The sequence below is a fragment of the Salmo salar genome, chromosome 01 (genome assembly GCF_965601325.2).
Source record: "Salmo salar chromosome 01, fSalSal1, whole genome shotgun sequence".
Lineage (NCBI taxonomy): Eukaryota > Metazoa > Chordata > Actinopteri > Salmoniformes > Salmonidae > Salmo > Salmo salar.
Window position 1 is genome coordinate 5,876,217 of NC_138291.1, and position 15,935 is coordinate 5,892,151.

The window sequence follows — 15,935 nt, forward strand, 5'->3', positions numbered from 1 at the left end:
AGCAGAATTAGGGCGATTTCCGCTAATTATCAAAATCCAGGAAAGAGCAATTCAATTCTATCTAAAACCACCTAAAAAGAAGCGATTCTCAAATCTTCCATAGCAAAGACCTCACAGACAGGTGAACCTGGAAACAAATCCCTTCAAGCCAGCTGGTCCTGGGACTCTGTTCACAAACACAAACAGAGCCCCAGGACAGCAACACAATTAGACCCAACCAAATCATGAGAAAACTACAAGATAATTACATGAGAAACATTGGAAAGAATTAACAAAAAAAAACAAAGCAAACTAGAATGATATTTGGCCCTAAACAGAGAATACACAGTGGCAGAATACCTGACCACTGTGACTGACCCAAAATTACACCACTGTAAATATAACCTATATTTGTTTATTTATTTTTCCTTTTGTATTTTGACTATTTGCACATTGTTACAACACTGTACAAAGACAATGTTTACTCCCCTCTCATCCCCCCATCCTTTCCTCTCCCCTTCTCTCCCCTTCTCTTCTACCCTCTCCTCTCATCCCCCCTCCTCCCATCCTTTCCTCTCCCTTTCTCTTCTACCCTCTCCTCTCATCCCCCCTCCTCTCATCCTCTCCTCTCCCCTTCTCCCCTCCCCTCTCCTCTCATCCCCCTCCTTCCATTCTCTCCCCTTCTCTTCTCCCCTCCCCTCACATCCCCCCTCCCATCCTCTCCTCTCCCCTTCTCCCCTCCCCGCTCCTCACCCCTTCTTCCGTCCTCTTCCCTCCTCTCCCTTTCTCTCCTCACCTTCCCCCTTCTTCCCTCCTCTACCCCATCAGTCTGGTATGTAACATCTCAGTTGTCTGTTCTCTGTTAGCTCTGTCTGGAATCTGCATTCAGCACCGCTCTGTTTTCTATTAGCCCTGTCTGACTCAGAGGCGGCTTGCTCTGTTCCTGCCTGCGTCCCAAATCGTACCCTATTCCCTATGGGGTGCCATGCTATATAGTGCTCTAATTTAAATCGTACCCTATTCCCTCTATAGTACTCTAATTTAAATCATACCCTATTCCCTATATAGTGCTCTAATTTAAATCGTACCCTATTCCCTATATAGTGCACTACTTAATACTTTTGACTGGTCTAAAGTAGTGCCTTGTATAGAGAATAGGGTTCCATTTCCGACGCAGGCCTCATCCTCTGGCTTGACTGCTGTGGCCTGACTCTGCTCTGAGGGCTGACTCTGCTCTGAGGGCTGACTCTGCTCTGAGGCCTGCCTGACTCTGCTCTGAGGCCTGCCTGACTCTGCTCTGAGGCCTGACTCTGCTCTGAGGGCTGACTCTGCTCTGAGGGCTGACTCTGCTCTGAGGGCTGACTCTGCTCTGAGGCCTGCCTGACTCTGCTCTGAGGCCTGCCTGACTCTGCTCTGAGGCCTGACTCTGCTCTGAGGGCTGACTCTGCTCTGAGGCCTGACTCTGCTCTGAGGCCTGACTCTGCTCTGAGGCCTGCCTGACTCTGCTCTGAGGGCTGACTCTGCTCTGAGGCCTGCCTGACTCTGCTCTGAGGCCTGCCTGACTCTGCTCTGAGGGCTGACTCTGCTCTGAGGCCTGCCTGACTCTGCTCTGAGGCCTGACTCTGCTCTGAGGGCTGACTCTGCTCTGAGGCCTGCCTGACTCTGCTCTGAGGCCATCCTCAGATCTTTAACTGCCATCGTTTAACTCTTGGTCTATTCAAATCACATTGCCTGTAAAAACCTCCCAGAGGCCTCGGTTCAGTCCCAAATGCCACTCCATTGCCTATATAGTGCACTACATTTCTGGTCAAATGTAAACGGAATATATAGGGAATAGGGTGCCTTGCTATACGTTGTGCACTATATAGGGAATAGGGTGCCATGCTATAAGTTGTCCACTATATAGGGAATAGGATGCCATGTTATAAGTTGTCCACTATATATAGGGAATAGGGTGCCATGTTATAAGTTGTGCACTATATATAGGGAATAGGGTTGTGACCAGGAACCAGAGTATCCAGGCTGTATCACATCAGGCCGTGATTGGGTGTCCCATAGGGCGGTGCAGAACTGGCCCAGCATCGTCCGAGTTTTGCCGGTGTGTGCCGTCATTGTAATAAGAATTTATTCTTAACTGACTTACCTAGATATATATAAAGGTTAAATAAAAATAAAAAAATATAGCACTACATAAGGAATAGGGTGCCATTTGGGACACACCGTTGGTATATTGGCTGTAAACCCTCTCAGTCTTCGGGTACCATGAACGTTACCATTCTATTCCCTGTTCCCTATGTCATGCACTACTGTTGACACAATGGGCCTGTACAATAAGGTGTACAATAGGGTGGTGTACTATAGGGTGGTGTACTATAGGGTGGTGTACTATAGGGTGGTGTACTATAGGGTGGGGTACTATAGGGTGGTGTACTATAGGGTGGTGTACTATAGGGTGGTGTACTATAGGGTGTACTATAGGGTGGTGTACTATAGGGTGGTGTACTATAGGGTGGTGTACTATAGGGTGGGGTACTATAGGGTGGTGTACTATAGGGTGGTGTACTATAGGGTGGTATACTATAGGGTGGGGTACTATAGGGTGGTGTACTATAGGGTGGTGTACTATAGGGTGGGGTACTATAGGGTGGGGTACTATAGGGTGGGGTACTATAGGGTGGGGTACTATAGGGTGTACTATAGGGTGGTGTACTATAGGGTGGTGTACTATAGGGTGGGGTACTATAGGGTGGGGTACTATAGGGTGGTGTACTATAGGGTGGGGTACTATAGGGTGGTGTACTATAGGGTGGGGTACTATAGGGTGGTGTACTATATGGTGGGGTACTATAGGGTGGTGTACTATAGGGTGGTGTACTATAGGGTGGGGTACTATAGGGTGGGGTACTATAGGGTGGTGTACTATAGGGTGGTGTATTATAGGGTGGGGTACTATAGGGTGGGGTACTATAGGGTGGTGTACTATAGGGTGGGGTACTATAGGGTGGTGTACTATAGGGTGGTGTACTATAGGGTGGTGTACTATAGGGTGGGGTACTATAGGGTGTACTATAGGGTGGTGTACTATAGGGTGGTGTACTATAGGGTGGGGTACTATAGGGTGTACTATAGGGTGGTGTACTATAGGGTGGTGTACTATAGGGTGGGGTACTATAGGGTGTACTATAGGGTGTACTATAGGGTGGTGTACTATAGGGTGGTGTACTATAGGGTGGTGTACTATAGGGTGGTGTAATATAGGGTGGGGTACTATTGGGTGGTGTACTATAGGGTGGTGTACTATAGGGTGGGGTACTATAGGGTGGAGTACTATAGGGTGTACTATAGGGTATACTATAGGGTGGTGTACTATAGGGTGTACTATAGGGTGGTGTACTATAGGGTGGGGTACTATAGGGTGGGGTACTATAGGGTGGTGTACTATAGGGTGGTGTACTATAGGGTGGGGTACTATAGGGTGGTGTACTATAGGGTATACTATAGGGTGGTGTACTATAGGGTGTACTATAGGGTGGGGTACTATAGGGTGGGGTACTATAGGGTGGGGTACAAAAGGGTGTACTATAGGGTGGTGTACTATAGGGTGGTATACTATAGGGTGGGGTACTATAGGGTGGGGTACTATAGGGTGTACTATAGGGTGGTGTACTATAGGGTGGGGTACTATAGGGTGGTATACTATAGGGTGGGGTACTATAGGGTGTACTATAGGGTGGTGTACTATAGGGTGGGGTACTATAGGGTGTACTATAGGGTGGTGTACTATAGGGTGGGGTACTATAGGGTGGTGTACTATAGGGTGGTATACTATAGGGTGGGGTACTATAGGGTGGGGTACTATAGGGTATACTATAGGGTGGTGTACTATAGGGTGGGGTACTATAGGGTGGTGTACTATAGGGTATACTATATGGTGGTGTACTATAGGGTGGGGTACTATAGGGTGGTGTACTATAGGGTGGGGTACTATAGGGTGGGGTACTATAGGGTGGGGTACTATAGGGTGGTGTACTATAGGGTGGGGTACTATAGGGTGGTCTACTATAGGGTGGTGTACTATAGGGTGGGGTACTATAGGGTGGTGTACTATAGGGTGGTGTACTATAGGGTGGTGTACTATAGGGTGGGGTAATATAGGGTGGGGTACTATTGGGTGGTGTACTATAGGGTGGTGTACTATAGGGTGGGGTACTATAGGGTGGAGTACTATAGGGTGTACTATAGGGTATACTATAGGGTGGTGTACTATAGGGTGTACTATAGGGTGGTGTACTATAGGGTGGGGTACTATAGGGTGGGGTACTATAGGGTGGTGTACTATAGGGTGGTGTACTATAGGGTGGGGTACTATAGGGTGGTGTACTATAGGGTATACTATAGGGTGGTGTACTATAGGGTGTACTATAGGGTGGTGTACTATAGGGTGGGGTACTATAGGGTGGGGTACAAAAGGGTGTACTATAGGGTGGTGTACTATAGGGTGGTATACTATAGGGTGGGGTACTATAGGGTGGGGTACTATAGGGTGTACTATAGGGTGGTGTACTATAGGGTGGGGTACTATAGGGTGGTATACTATAGGGTGGGGTACTATAGGGTGTACTATAGGGTGGTGTACTATAGGGTGGGGTACTATAGGGTGTACTATAGGGTGGTGTACTATAGGGTGGGGTACTATAGGGTGGTGTACTATAGGGTGGTATACTATAGGGTGGGGTACTATAGGGTGGGGTACTATAGGGTGGTGTACTATAGGGTGGTGTACTATAGGGTGGGGTACTATAGGGTGGGGTACTATAGGGTGGTGTACTATAGGGTATACTATCGGGTGGTGTACTATAGGGTGGGGTACTATAGGGTGGTGTACTATAGGGTAGTGTACTATAGGGTGCTGTACTATAGGGTGGTGTACTATAGGGTGTACTATAGGGTGGTGTACTATAGGGTGGTGTACTATAGGGTGTACTATAGGGTGGTGTACTATAGGGTGGGGTACTATAGGGTGGTGTACTATAGGGTGGTGTACTATAGGGTGGGGTACTATAGGGTGGTGTACTATAGGGTGTACTATAGGGTGGTGTACTATAGGGTGGAGTACTATAGGGTGGTGTACTATAGGGTGGTGTACTATAGGGTGGGGTACTATAGGGTGTAGTATAGGGTGGTGTACTATAGGGTGGGGTACTATAGGGTGGTGTACTATAGGGTGTACTATAGGGTGGGGTACTATAGGGTGGAGTACTATAGGGTGGGGTACTATAGGGTGGTGTACTATAGGGTGGTGTACTATAGGGTGGAGTACTATAGGGTGGTGTACTATAGGGTGGGGTACTATAGGGTGGTGTACTATAGGGTGTACTATAGGGTGGTGTACTATAGGGTGGTGTACTATAGGGTGGAGTACTATAGGGTGGTGTACTATAGGGTATACTATAGGGTGGTGTACTATAGGGTGGTGTACTATAGGGTGGTGTACTATAGGGTGTACTATAGGGTGGTGTACTATAGGGTGGTGTACTATAGGGTGGTATGCTATAGGGTGGGGTACTATAGGGAGTACTATAGGGTGGTGTACTATTGGGTGGTGTACTATAGGGTGGAGTACTATAGGGTGGTGTACTATAGGGTGGTGTACTATAGGGTGGAGTACTATAGGGTGGTGTACTATAGGGTGGTGTACTATAGGGTGGTGTACTATAGGGTGGTGTACTATAGGGTGGGGTACTTTTGGGTGGTGTACTATAGGGTGGTGTACTATAGGGTGGTGTACTATAGGGTGTACTATAGGGTGCTGTACTATAGGGTGGGGTACTATAGGGTGGTGTACTATAGGGTGTACTATAGGGTGGGGTGCTATAGGGTGGTGTACTATAGGGTGTACTATAGGGTGGTGTACTATAGGGTGGTGTACTATAGGGTGTACTATAGGGTGGTGTACTATAGTGTGGGGTACTATAGGGTGTACTATAGGGTGGTGTACTATAGGGTTGTGTACTATAGGGTGGGGTACTATAGGGTGGGGTACTATAGGGTATACTATAGGGTGGTGTACTATAGGGTGTACTATAGGGTGGTGTACTATAGGGTGGTGTACTATAGGCTATACTATAGAGTGGTGTACTATAGGGTGGTGTACTATAGGGTGGTGCACTATAGGGTGGAGTACTATAGGGTGGAGTACTATAGGGTGGGGTACTATAGGGTGGAGTACTATAGGGTGGAGTACTATAGGGTGGGGTACTATAGGGTGGAGTACTATAGGGTGGTGTACTATAGGGTGGGGTACTATAGGGTGGTGTACTATATGGAATAGGATGCCATATGACTGGGTATCCCCCTTTCCCATTTCCATAGGGGCTTCAGGGAGCCTAGTGGTTAAGACCATTGGGCCAGTAACCGAAAGTTCGCTGGTTCGAATCCCCAAACCGACTATGTGAAACATCTGTCGATGTTCCCTTGAGCAAGGCACTTCACCCTAAAAGCTCTTGTGAGTTGCTCTCGGTAAGAGCGTCTACTACAATGTAAATGTAAAATGGGACCCAGATCCCTTATATTACCTAATGTGAAAGTTCTGAATGTTGACGTTCTTGTAAGGAGCAGTCTTCCTCTGGCACCACAGAAGAAGACCCTCTTTAGCTGATGTTTCTGTAGGTGGATAAAAACACATCAACAAGAAGTTAGTTCGTTGGGGCTCCCGAGTGGCGCCAGCGGTCTAAGGCACTGCATCTCAGTGCTAGTGGCGTCAGTACAGACCCTGGTTCGATTTCCGGGCTGTATCACAACCAGCCGTGTTGGGGAGTCCCATAGGGCGGCGTACAATTGGCACAGCGTCGTCCCGGGTTAGGGTTTGGCCCGGGGTAGGCCGTCATTGTAAAATAAGAATTTGTCCTTAACTGACTCGCCTAGTTAAATAAAGGTTGAATAAAATACATGTGCTGTGCCATGGTCTTACATGGCACACTATTCCCAAGGGGCCCTTGTCTAAAGTAGTGCACTACATAGGGAATAGGGGTGCCATTTAAGACTCATCTTTAACCTGGACTGTTTCTATTTAACCAGTCTGAACGAATCACATTTAACCAGTCTGAACGAATCACATTTAACCAGTCTGAACGAATCACATTTAACCAGTCTGAACGAATCACATTTAACCAATCTGAACGAATCACATTTAACCAGTCTGAACGAATCACATTTAACCAGTCTGAATGAATCACATTGTGGCTGTAGGGAGTTTTCAAATCAGAGTGGGAGTCATGTGTCATCTCTGAAACATCTCAAACATGTCACGTCTCCATATAAAGGAAGATTTGTTTAATTAGATCAAAACACTAGTAGGAAGAATGTCTGTATTAGTAGTAGTCCCTCAGCCGACTGAGAAAGGAATCCACATCCTGGTACCTTCCACAGAGATGTCCTGGATGGCGAAGCGAAGGATTATGGTCCAGATCATTCCCAGGGTCATTTTAGCGTTGCCGTCGACGATCTCTACAGGAGAGGAGAGAGACCATGTTGGTGTGAATTTACATTTACAGTTTACTGTTTCACTATAGGTTTATGAACAGTATAGCAGGTTCACTGCTGGTGAAAGGATAACAATGTTCAACTGAGTTAATTTACAGAAGGTCTGGATCAATACGTCGACAGTTTGTCTGTGGTGATCTACTCTGTAGGCAGCATCAAACTAACAGACTCGTTAGAGTCATTGCTCTCTGATGTTGTTGTTGATGATGTGAACCTTCTCCTCCTACTCTCTCTAGGTCACCCTGCCGCTCCTCTCCTCCCCAAATGAATCACGTGTTTCTACCTCCTAATCTCAGAAAACACAGCTAGGGTACACAGTGTATGTGTTACACAGTCATTGAACTAAACTGGGACGGCAGGGTAGCCTAGTGGTTAGAGCGTTGGACTAGTAACCTGAAAGGTTGCAAAATCAAATCCCCGAGCTGACATGGTAAAAATCTGTTGTTCTGCCCCCTGAACAAGGCAGTTTAACCCACTGTTCCTAGGCCGTCATTGTAAATAAGAATTTGTTCTTAACTGACTTGCCTAGTTTAAATAAAAGGAATTACAATTATTTATTTTTTTAAACCTGGTTGGGCTCTGGGAGCTCTCCACATCTCACAGCAAACAAAACACAGGTAATTTTTTTTTTGGCATTATCAGGTGAGTTAGGGTCTTAAAGTTTAATGCTTAAAAAAAAAATATATATATTTCAAGACAACATACCCCAAAAATAGCATGTTTTAAACACATGTCAAGACTAGGGATGGAGGGACCGACAAATCTGGATTCGTCCCAAATTACACACTATTCCCCATTTAGTGTACTACTTTTGACCAGCACCCTGTTCCCTAGGACCCTGTTCCCTAGGACCCTGCTCCCCAGGACCCTGTTCCCTAGGACCCTGCTCCCCAGGACCCTGTTCCCTAGGACCCTGTTCCCTATGACCCTGTTCCCTAGGACCCTGTTCCCTAGGACCCTGTTCCCTAGGACCCTGTTCCCTAGGACCCTGCTCCCTAGGATCCTGTTCCCTAGGACCCTGTTCCCTAGGACCCTGTTCCCTAGGACCCTGTTCCCTAGGACCCTGTTCCCTAGGACCCTGCTCCCTAGGACCCTGCTCCTTAGGACCCTGTTCCCTAGGATCCTGTTCCCTAGGACCCTGTTCCCTAGGACCCTGTTCCTTAGGACCCTGCTCCCTAGGACCCTGTTCCCTAGGACCCTGCTTCACAGGATCCTGTTCCCTAGGACCCTGTTCCCCAGGATCCTGTTCCCCAGGATCCTGTTCCCTAGGACCCTGTTCCCTAGGACCCTGCTTCACAGGATCCTGTTCCCTAGGATCCTGTTCCCTAGGACCCTGTTCCCTAGGACCCTGTTCCCTAGGACCCTGTTCCCTAGGATCCTGTTCCCTAGGACCCTGTTCCCTAGGACCCTGTTCCTTAGGACCCTGCTCCCTAGGACCCTGTTCCCTAGGACCCAGTTCCCTAGGACCCAGTTCCCTAGGACCCTGCTTCCCAGATCCTATTCCCTAGGACCCTGTTCCCTAGGACCCTGTTCCCTAGGACCCTGTTCCCTAGGACCCTGTTCCCTAGGACCCTGCTCCCTAGGACCCTGTTCCCTAGGACCCTGTTCCCTAGGACCCTGTTCCCTAGGACCCTGTTCCCTAGGACCCTGCTCCCTAGGATCCTGTTCCCTAGGACCCTGTTCCCTAGGACCCTGTTCCCTAGGACCCTGTTCCCTAGGACCCTGCTCCCTAGGACCCTGCTCCTTAGGACCCTGTTCCCTAGGATCCTGTTCCCTAGGACCCTGTTCCCTAGGACCCTGTTCCTTAGGACCCTGCTCCCTAGGACCCTGTTCCCTAGGACCCTGCTTCACAGGATCCTGTTCCCTAGGACCCTGTTCCCCAGGATCCTGTTCCCCAGGATCCTGTTCCCTAGGACCCTGTTCCCTAGGACCCTGCTTCACAGGATCCTGTTCCCTAAGACCCTGCTCCCTAGGATCCTGTTCCCTAGGACCCTGTTCCCTAGGACCCTGTTCCCTAGGACCCTGTTCCCTAGGATCCTGTTCCCTAGGACCCTGTTCCCTAGGACCCTGTTCCTTAGGACCCTGCTCCCTAGGACCCTGTTCCCTAGGACCCAGTTCCCTAGGACCCTGCTTCCCAGATCCTATTCCCTAGGACCCTGTTCCCTAGGACCCTGTTCCCTAGGACCCTGCTCCCTAGGACCCAGTTCCCTAGGACCCAGTTCCCTAGGACCCTGTTCCTTAGGACCCTGTTCCCTAGGACCCTGCTCCCCAGATCCTATTCCCTAGGACCCTGTTCCCTAGGACCCTTCTCCCCAGAATCCTGTTCCCCAGGACCCAGTTCCCTAGGACCCTGTTCCTTAGGACCCTGTTCCCTAGGACCCTTCTCCCCAGAATCCTGTTCCCTAGGACCCTGCTCCCTAGGACCCTGTTCCCCAGGATCCTGTTCCCCAGGATCCTGTTCCCTAGGACCCTGCTTCACAGGATCCTGTTCCCTAAGACCCTGCTCCCTAGGACCCTGCTCCCTAGGACCCTGTTCCTTAGGACCCTGTTCCCTAGGACCCTGTTCCTTAGGACCCTGTTCCCCAGGACCCTGCTCCCTAGGACCCTGCTCCCTAGGACCCTGTTCCCTAGGACCCTGTTCCCTAGGACCCTGTTCCTTAGGACCCTGTTCCCCAGGATCCTGTTCCCTAGGACCCTGTTCCCTAGGACCCTGCTTCACAGGATCCTGTTCCCTAAGACCCTGCTCCCTAGGACCCTGCTCCCTAGGACCCTGTTCCTTAGGACCCTGTTCCTTAGGACCCTGTTCCCTAGGACCCTGTTCCCTAGGACCCTGTTCCTTAGGACCCTGTTCCCTAGGACCCTGCTCCCCAGATCCTATACCCTAGGACCCTGCTCCCCATGATCCTGTTCCCTAGGACCCTGCTCCCCAGATCCTATTCCCTAGGACCCTGCTCCCCAGGACCCTGTTCCCTAGGACCCTTCTCCCCAGGATCCTGTTCCCTAGGACCCTGTTCCCTAGGACCCTGTTCACTAGGAGCCTGTTCCCTAGGATCCTGTTCCCTAGGACCCTGCTCCCTAGGACCCTGTTCCCTAGGATCCTGTTCCCTAGGACCCTGTTCACTAGGAGCCTGTTCCCTAGGACCCTGTTCACTAGGAGCCTGTTCCCTAGGATCCTGTTCACTAGGACCCTGTTCCCTAGAACCCTGTTCCTTAGGACCCTGTTCCTTAGGACCCTGTTCCCTAGGACCCTGCTCCCCAGGATCCATAGACACATTCTATATATGCTCCCAAAAATGTAATGGGTAAAGCATCTACAGAGTGTGCAAGGGTCTCTGGTCAAATGCAGTGCACTCAATAGGGAATAGGGTGGCATTTTGGACGAAGCCACCCTGTCTCCTGTCACTACCCCCTTACCCCCACCACCTCATACGGCCTTCTACCTGCCCTGCCGCCTTCCATGACCTGTAGCCTCTGTTATTAGTTTCCACAGCCTGAACTCCTGCCCCCCGCACCCTGTCACCAACCCCCACCCCTCGTCCAGTCAAGCTGCCTTCAGCCTGCCTGTTAGCCTTCTAACAAGCCTAGGCTAACTGTATCCAGCCCCCCGTCCTGCCCCCGCTCCCCCCCCCCAGTCCCAGGGCAGTAGGGCTGTGTGTCCAAGAGGGGATTCCAATCGGCTAATCTGTCTGGAATGCAAGTCTGGTTTAGGATCTTTTATTTTGGCTTTGCTGTGGATTAACCCCAGGAGAAGAAGAGAGGGAGAGAGAAAGAGATCGAGAGAGATAGGGGGAGGGAGAGAGAGAGAGAGAAGGAGAAACAGAGAGAGAGGGAGGGAGAGAGAGAGAAGGAGAGACAGAGAGAGAGACAGTGGCAGAGACACAGAGAGAGAGAGAGAGAGAGAGAGAGAGAGAGAGAGAGAGAGAGAGAAAGAGAGAGAGAGAGGTAGGTAGGGAGAAAAACAGAGAGATGGGGGAGAGACAGAGAGAGAGAGAGAGAGAGAGATAGGGGTAGGGAGAGAGAGAGAGAGAGAGAGAAGGAGAAACAGAGAGAGAGGCAGGGAGAGAGAGAGAAGGAGAGACAGTGGCAGAGACAGAGAGAGAGAGAGAGAAAAACATAGCGAGGGGGGGAGACAGAGAGAGAGGAACCAAGACTTCATCAAGGAAATAAGAAATACAGGAATTGTCATCCTACAAGAAACATGGTATAGAGTAGCATGACCCACTGGTTGCTCTCTAGGTTACAGAGAGCTGGTAGTCCCATCCACCAAACTACCAGGTGGGTGGTATAGAGTAGCATGACCCACTGGTTGCCCTCTAGGTTACAGAGAGCTGGTAGTCCCATCCACCAAACTACCAGGTCTGAAACAGGGAAGGGACTCAGGGGATATGCTAATTTGGTATAGAGCAGACCTAACTCACTCTATTAAACTAATCAAAACAGGAACATTTTACATCTGGATAGAAATTAATAAGGAAATTATCTCAACATAGAAAAATGTCCTCATGTGTGCTACCTACATCCCCCCATTAGAATCCCCATACTTTAATGAAGACAGCTTCTCCATCCTGGAGGGGGAAATCAATCATTTCCAGGCCCAGGGACATGTACTAGTCTGTGGCGACCTAAATGCCAGAACTGGGCAAGAACCTGACAACCTCAGCACACAGGGGGACAAACACCTACCTGGAGGTGACAGAATTCCCTCCCCCATATGCCCCCCTTGGATCACAACTATGACAAAACAACCAACAAAAACGGGTCACAACTCCTGCAGCTCTGTCGGAGACTGGGTCTGTACAGTTGAAGTCGGAAGTTTACATACACCTTAGCCAAATACATTTAAACTTAGTTTCACAATTCCTGACATTTAATCCTAGTAAAAATTCCCTGTTTTAGGTCAGTTAGGATCACCACTTGATTTTAAGAATGTGAAATGTCAGAATAACAGTAGAGAGAATGATTTATTTCAGCTTTTATTTATTTCATCACATTCCCAGTGGGTCAGAAGTTTACATGCACTCAATTAGTATTTAGTAGCATTGCCTTTAAGTTGTTTAACTTGGGTCAAACGTTTCGGGTAGCCTTCCACAAGCTTCCCACAATAAGTTTGGCCCATTCCTCCTGACAGAGCTGGTGTAACTGAGTCAGGTTTGTAGGCCTCCTTGCTCGCACACGCTTTTTCAGTTCTGCCCACAAATGTTCTATAGGATTGAGGTCAGGGCTTTATGATGGCCACTCCAATACCTTGACTTTGTTGTCCTTAAGCCATTTTTGCCACAACTTTGGAAGTATGCTTGGGGTCATTGTCTATTTGGAAGACCCATTTGCGACCAAGCTTTAACTTCCTGACTGATGTCTTGAGATATTGCTTCAATATATCCACATCATTTTCCTTCCTCATGATGCCATCTATTTTGTGAAGTGCACCAGTCCCTCCTGCAGCAAAGCACCCCCACAACATGATGCTGCCACCCCCGTGCTTCACGGTTGGGATGGTGTTCTTTGGCTTGCAAGCAAAAAATAAATAAAAATTGATAGAAAGTGGTGTTGGGGAAAAAACAAACAACATTAAAAAATCATGTGCACACAAACAACAAGTAAAATTGGCAAAAAAAACACTTATTTCCACAGGGCCGTGGGGTGAGGCAGGGGTTAAGATTGAGCTCCAATCAATTCAACATACAGTACAATCGGAATGTATTCAATTTGTTACGTTACAGCCTTAGTCTAACAGTGATTAAATATTTTTTCCCCCTGACCAATCTACACACAATACCCCAAAATGACAAAGCAAAAACAAGTTTTTAGAAAATGTTGCAAATTCATAATTAAAAAATAACTGAAATATGACATTTACATAAGTATTCAGACCCTTTACTCAGTACTTTGTTGAAGCACCTTTGGCAGTGATTACAGCCTTGAGTCTTCTTGGGTATGACGCTACAAGCTTGGCACACCTGTATTTGGGGAGTTTCTCCCATTCTTCTCTGCAGATCCTCTCAAGCTCTGTTAGGTTGGATGGGATCACTGCACAGTTATTTTCCGGTCTCTCCAGGGATGTTCGATAGTGTTCAAGTCCGGGCTCTGGCTGGGCCACTCAAGGACATTCAGAGACTTGTCCCGAAGCCACTCCTGCGTTGTCTTGGCTGTGTGCTCAGGGTCGTTGTCCTGTTGGAAGGTGAACCTTCGCCTCCAGTCTGAGCGCTCTGGAGCAGGTTTTCATCAAGGATCTCTCTGTACTTTGCTCTGTTCATCTTTTCCTCTATCCTGACTAGTCCCCTAGCACCTGCCGCTGAAAAACATCCCCACAGCATGATGCTGCCACCACCATGCTTCACCGTAGGGGTAGTGCCAGGTTTCCTCCAGATGTGACGCTTGGCAATCAGGCCAAAGAGTTCAATCTTGGTTTCATCAGACCAGAGAATAAATAAGGTTGTTTTAAAAAAAATAAAAACCTGTTGTCGCTTTGCCATTATGGGGTATTGTGTGTAGTAATTTAATAAAGGTGTAACGTAACAAAATGTGGAAAAAGTCAAGGGGTCGGAATACTTTCCAAATGCACTGTCAACGAATTGGCGAGGGCACTAGAACAGTCTGCAGCACCCGGCCCTCACCCTTCTAGAATCTGAAGTAAAATGTCTACTGTTTGCTGATGATCTGGTGCTTCTGTCCCCAACCAAGGAGGACCTACAGCTGCACCTAGATCTTCTGTACAGATTCTGTCAGACCTGGGCCCTGACAGTAAATCTCAGTCAGATAAAGAAAATGGTGTTCCATAAAAGGTCCAGTCACCAGGACCACAAATACAAATTCCATCTAGACACCGTTGCTCTAGAGCACACAAAAAACTATACATACCTCGGCCTAAACATCAGCGCCACTGGTAACTTCCACCACGCTGTGAACGATCTGAGAGACAAGGCAAGATGTGCCTTCTATGTCATCAAAAGGAACATAAAATTAGACATCCCAAATAGGATCTGGCTAAAAATACTTGAATCAGTTATGGAACCCATTGCCCTTTATGGTTGTGAGGTCTGGGGTCCGCTCACCAACCAAGAATTCACAAAATGGGACAAACACCAAATTGAGACTCTGCATGCAGAATTCTGCAAAAATATCATCCATGTACAACGTAAAACACCAAATAATGCATGCAGAGCAGAATTAGGCCAATACCCGCTAATTATCAAAATCCAGAAGAGAGACATTAAATTCTACAACCACCTAAAAGGAAGCGATTCCCAAACCTTCCATAACAAAGCCATCACCTACAGAGAGATGAACCTGGAGAAGAGTCCCCTAAGCAAGCTGGTCCTGGGGCTCTGTTCACAAACACAAACAGACCCCACAGAGCCCCAGGACAGCAACACAATTAGACCCAACCAAATCATGAGAAACAAAAAGAGAATTACTTGACACATTGGAAAGAATTTACCAAAAAACAGAGCAAACTAGAATGCTATTTGGCCCTAAACAGAGAGTACACAGTGGCAGAATACCTGACCACTGTGACGGAGTCAAAATTAAGGAAAGCTTTGACTATGTACAGACTCAGTGAGCATAGCCTTGCTATTGAGAAAGGCCGCCGTAGGCAGACCTGGCTCTCAAGAGAAGACAGGCTATGTGCACACTGCCCACAAAATGAGGTGGAAACTGAGCTGCACTTCCTAACCTCCTGCCAAATGTATGACCATATTAGAGACACATATTTCCCTCAGATTACACAGATCCACAAAGAATTCAAAAACAAACCCGATTTTGATAAACTCACATATCTACTGGGTGAAATACCACAGTGTGCCATCACAGCAGCAAGATTTGTGACCTGTTGCCACAAGAAAAGGGCAACCAGTGAAGAACAAACACCACTGTAAATACAACCCATATTTATGTTTATTTATTTTCCCTTTTGTACTTTAACCATTTGCACATCGTTACAACACTGTTTTTTAAAACTTTTGTAAGTGTGATGTTTGCTGTTCATTTTTGCTTGTTTATTTCATTTTTGTTTATTATCTATTTCACTGACTTTGGCAATGTAAACATATGTTTCCCATGCCAATAAATCCCATTGAATGTAATTGTGTGAGAGAGAGAGAGGCACACACAGAGATAGAGGAGAGCAGAGAGGCACACACAGAGAGAGAGGAGAGAGGGGGAGAGAGAGGCACACACAGAGAGAGAGGAGAGAGTTGAGAGAGAGAGGAGAGAGGAGAGAGGGGGAGAGAGAGGCACACACAGAGAGAGAGGAGAGAGGGGGAGAGAGAGGCACACAGAGAGAGAGAGGAGAGAGTTGAGAGAGAGAGGAGAGAGGGGGAGAGAGGAGAGAGAGGAGAGAGGGGGAGAGAGGAGAGTGAGGCACACACAGAGAGAGAGGGGAGAGGAGAGAGGGGGAGAGAGAGGCACACACA

General features: G+C 48.1%; 1 protein-coding gene across 3 annotated transcripts in view; it reads right to left on the minus strand.

The window, feature by feature from the left end:
- The window catches only part of actn1 (actinin, alpha 1), a 161,969-nt gene that overhangs the window by 88,202 nt on the left and 57,832 nt on the right, over positions 1-15,935 (minus strand). For all 3 annotated transcript variants that reach the window (XM_014192851.3, XM_014192931.3, XM_014192775.3), the window contains exons 4-5: positions 7,399-7,485; positions 6,555-6,642 (exon numbers count right to left, since the gene is read on the minus strand). In XM_014192851.3, coding sequence (XP_014048326.1) covers positions 6,555-6,642; positions 7,399-7,485 — 175 coding nt within the window. The remainder of the gene's footprint in view (positions 1-6,554; positions 6,643-7,398; positions 7,486-15,935) is intronic.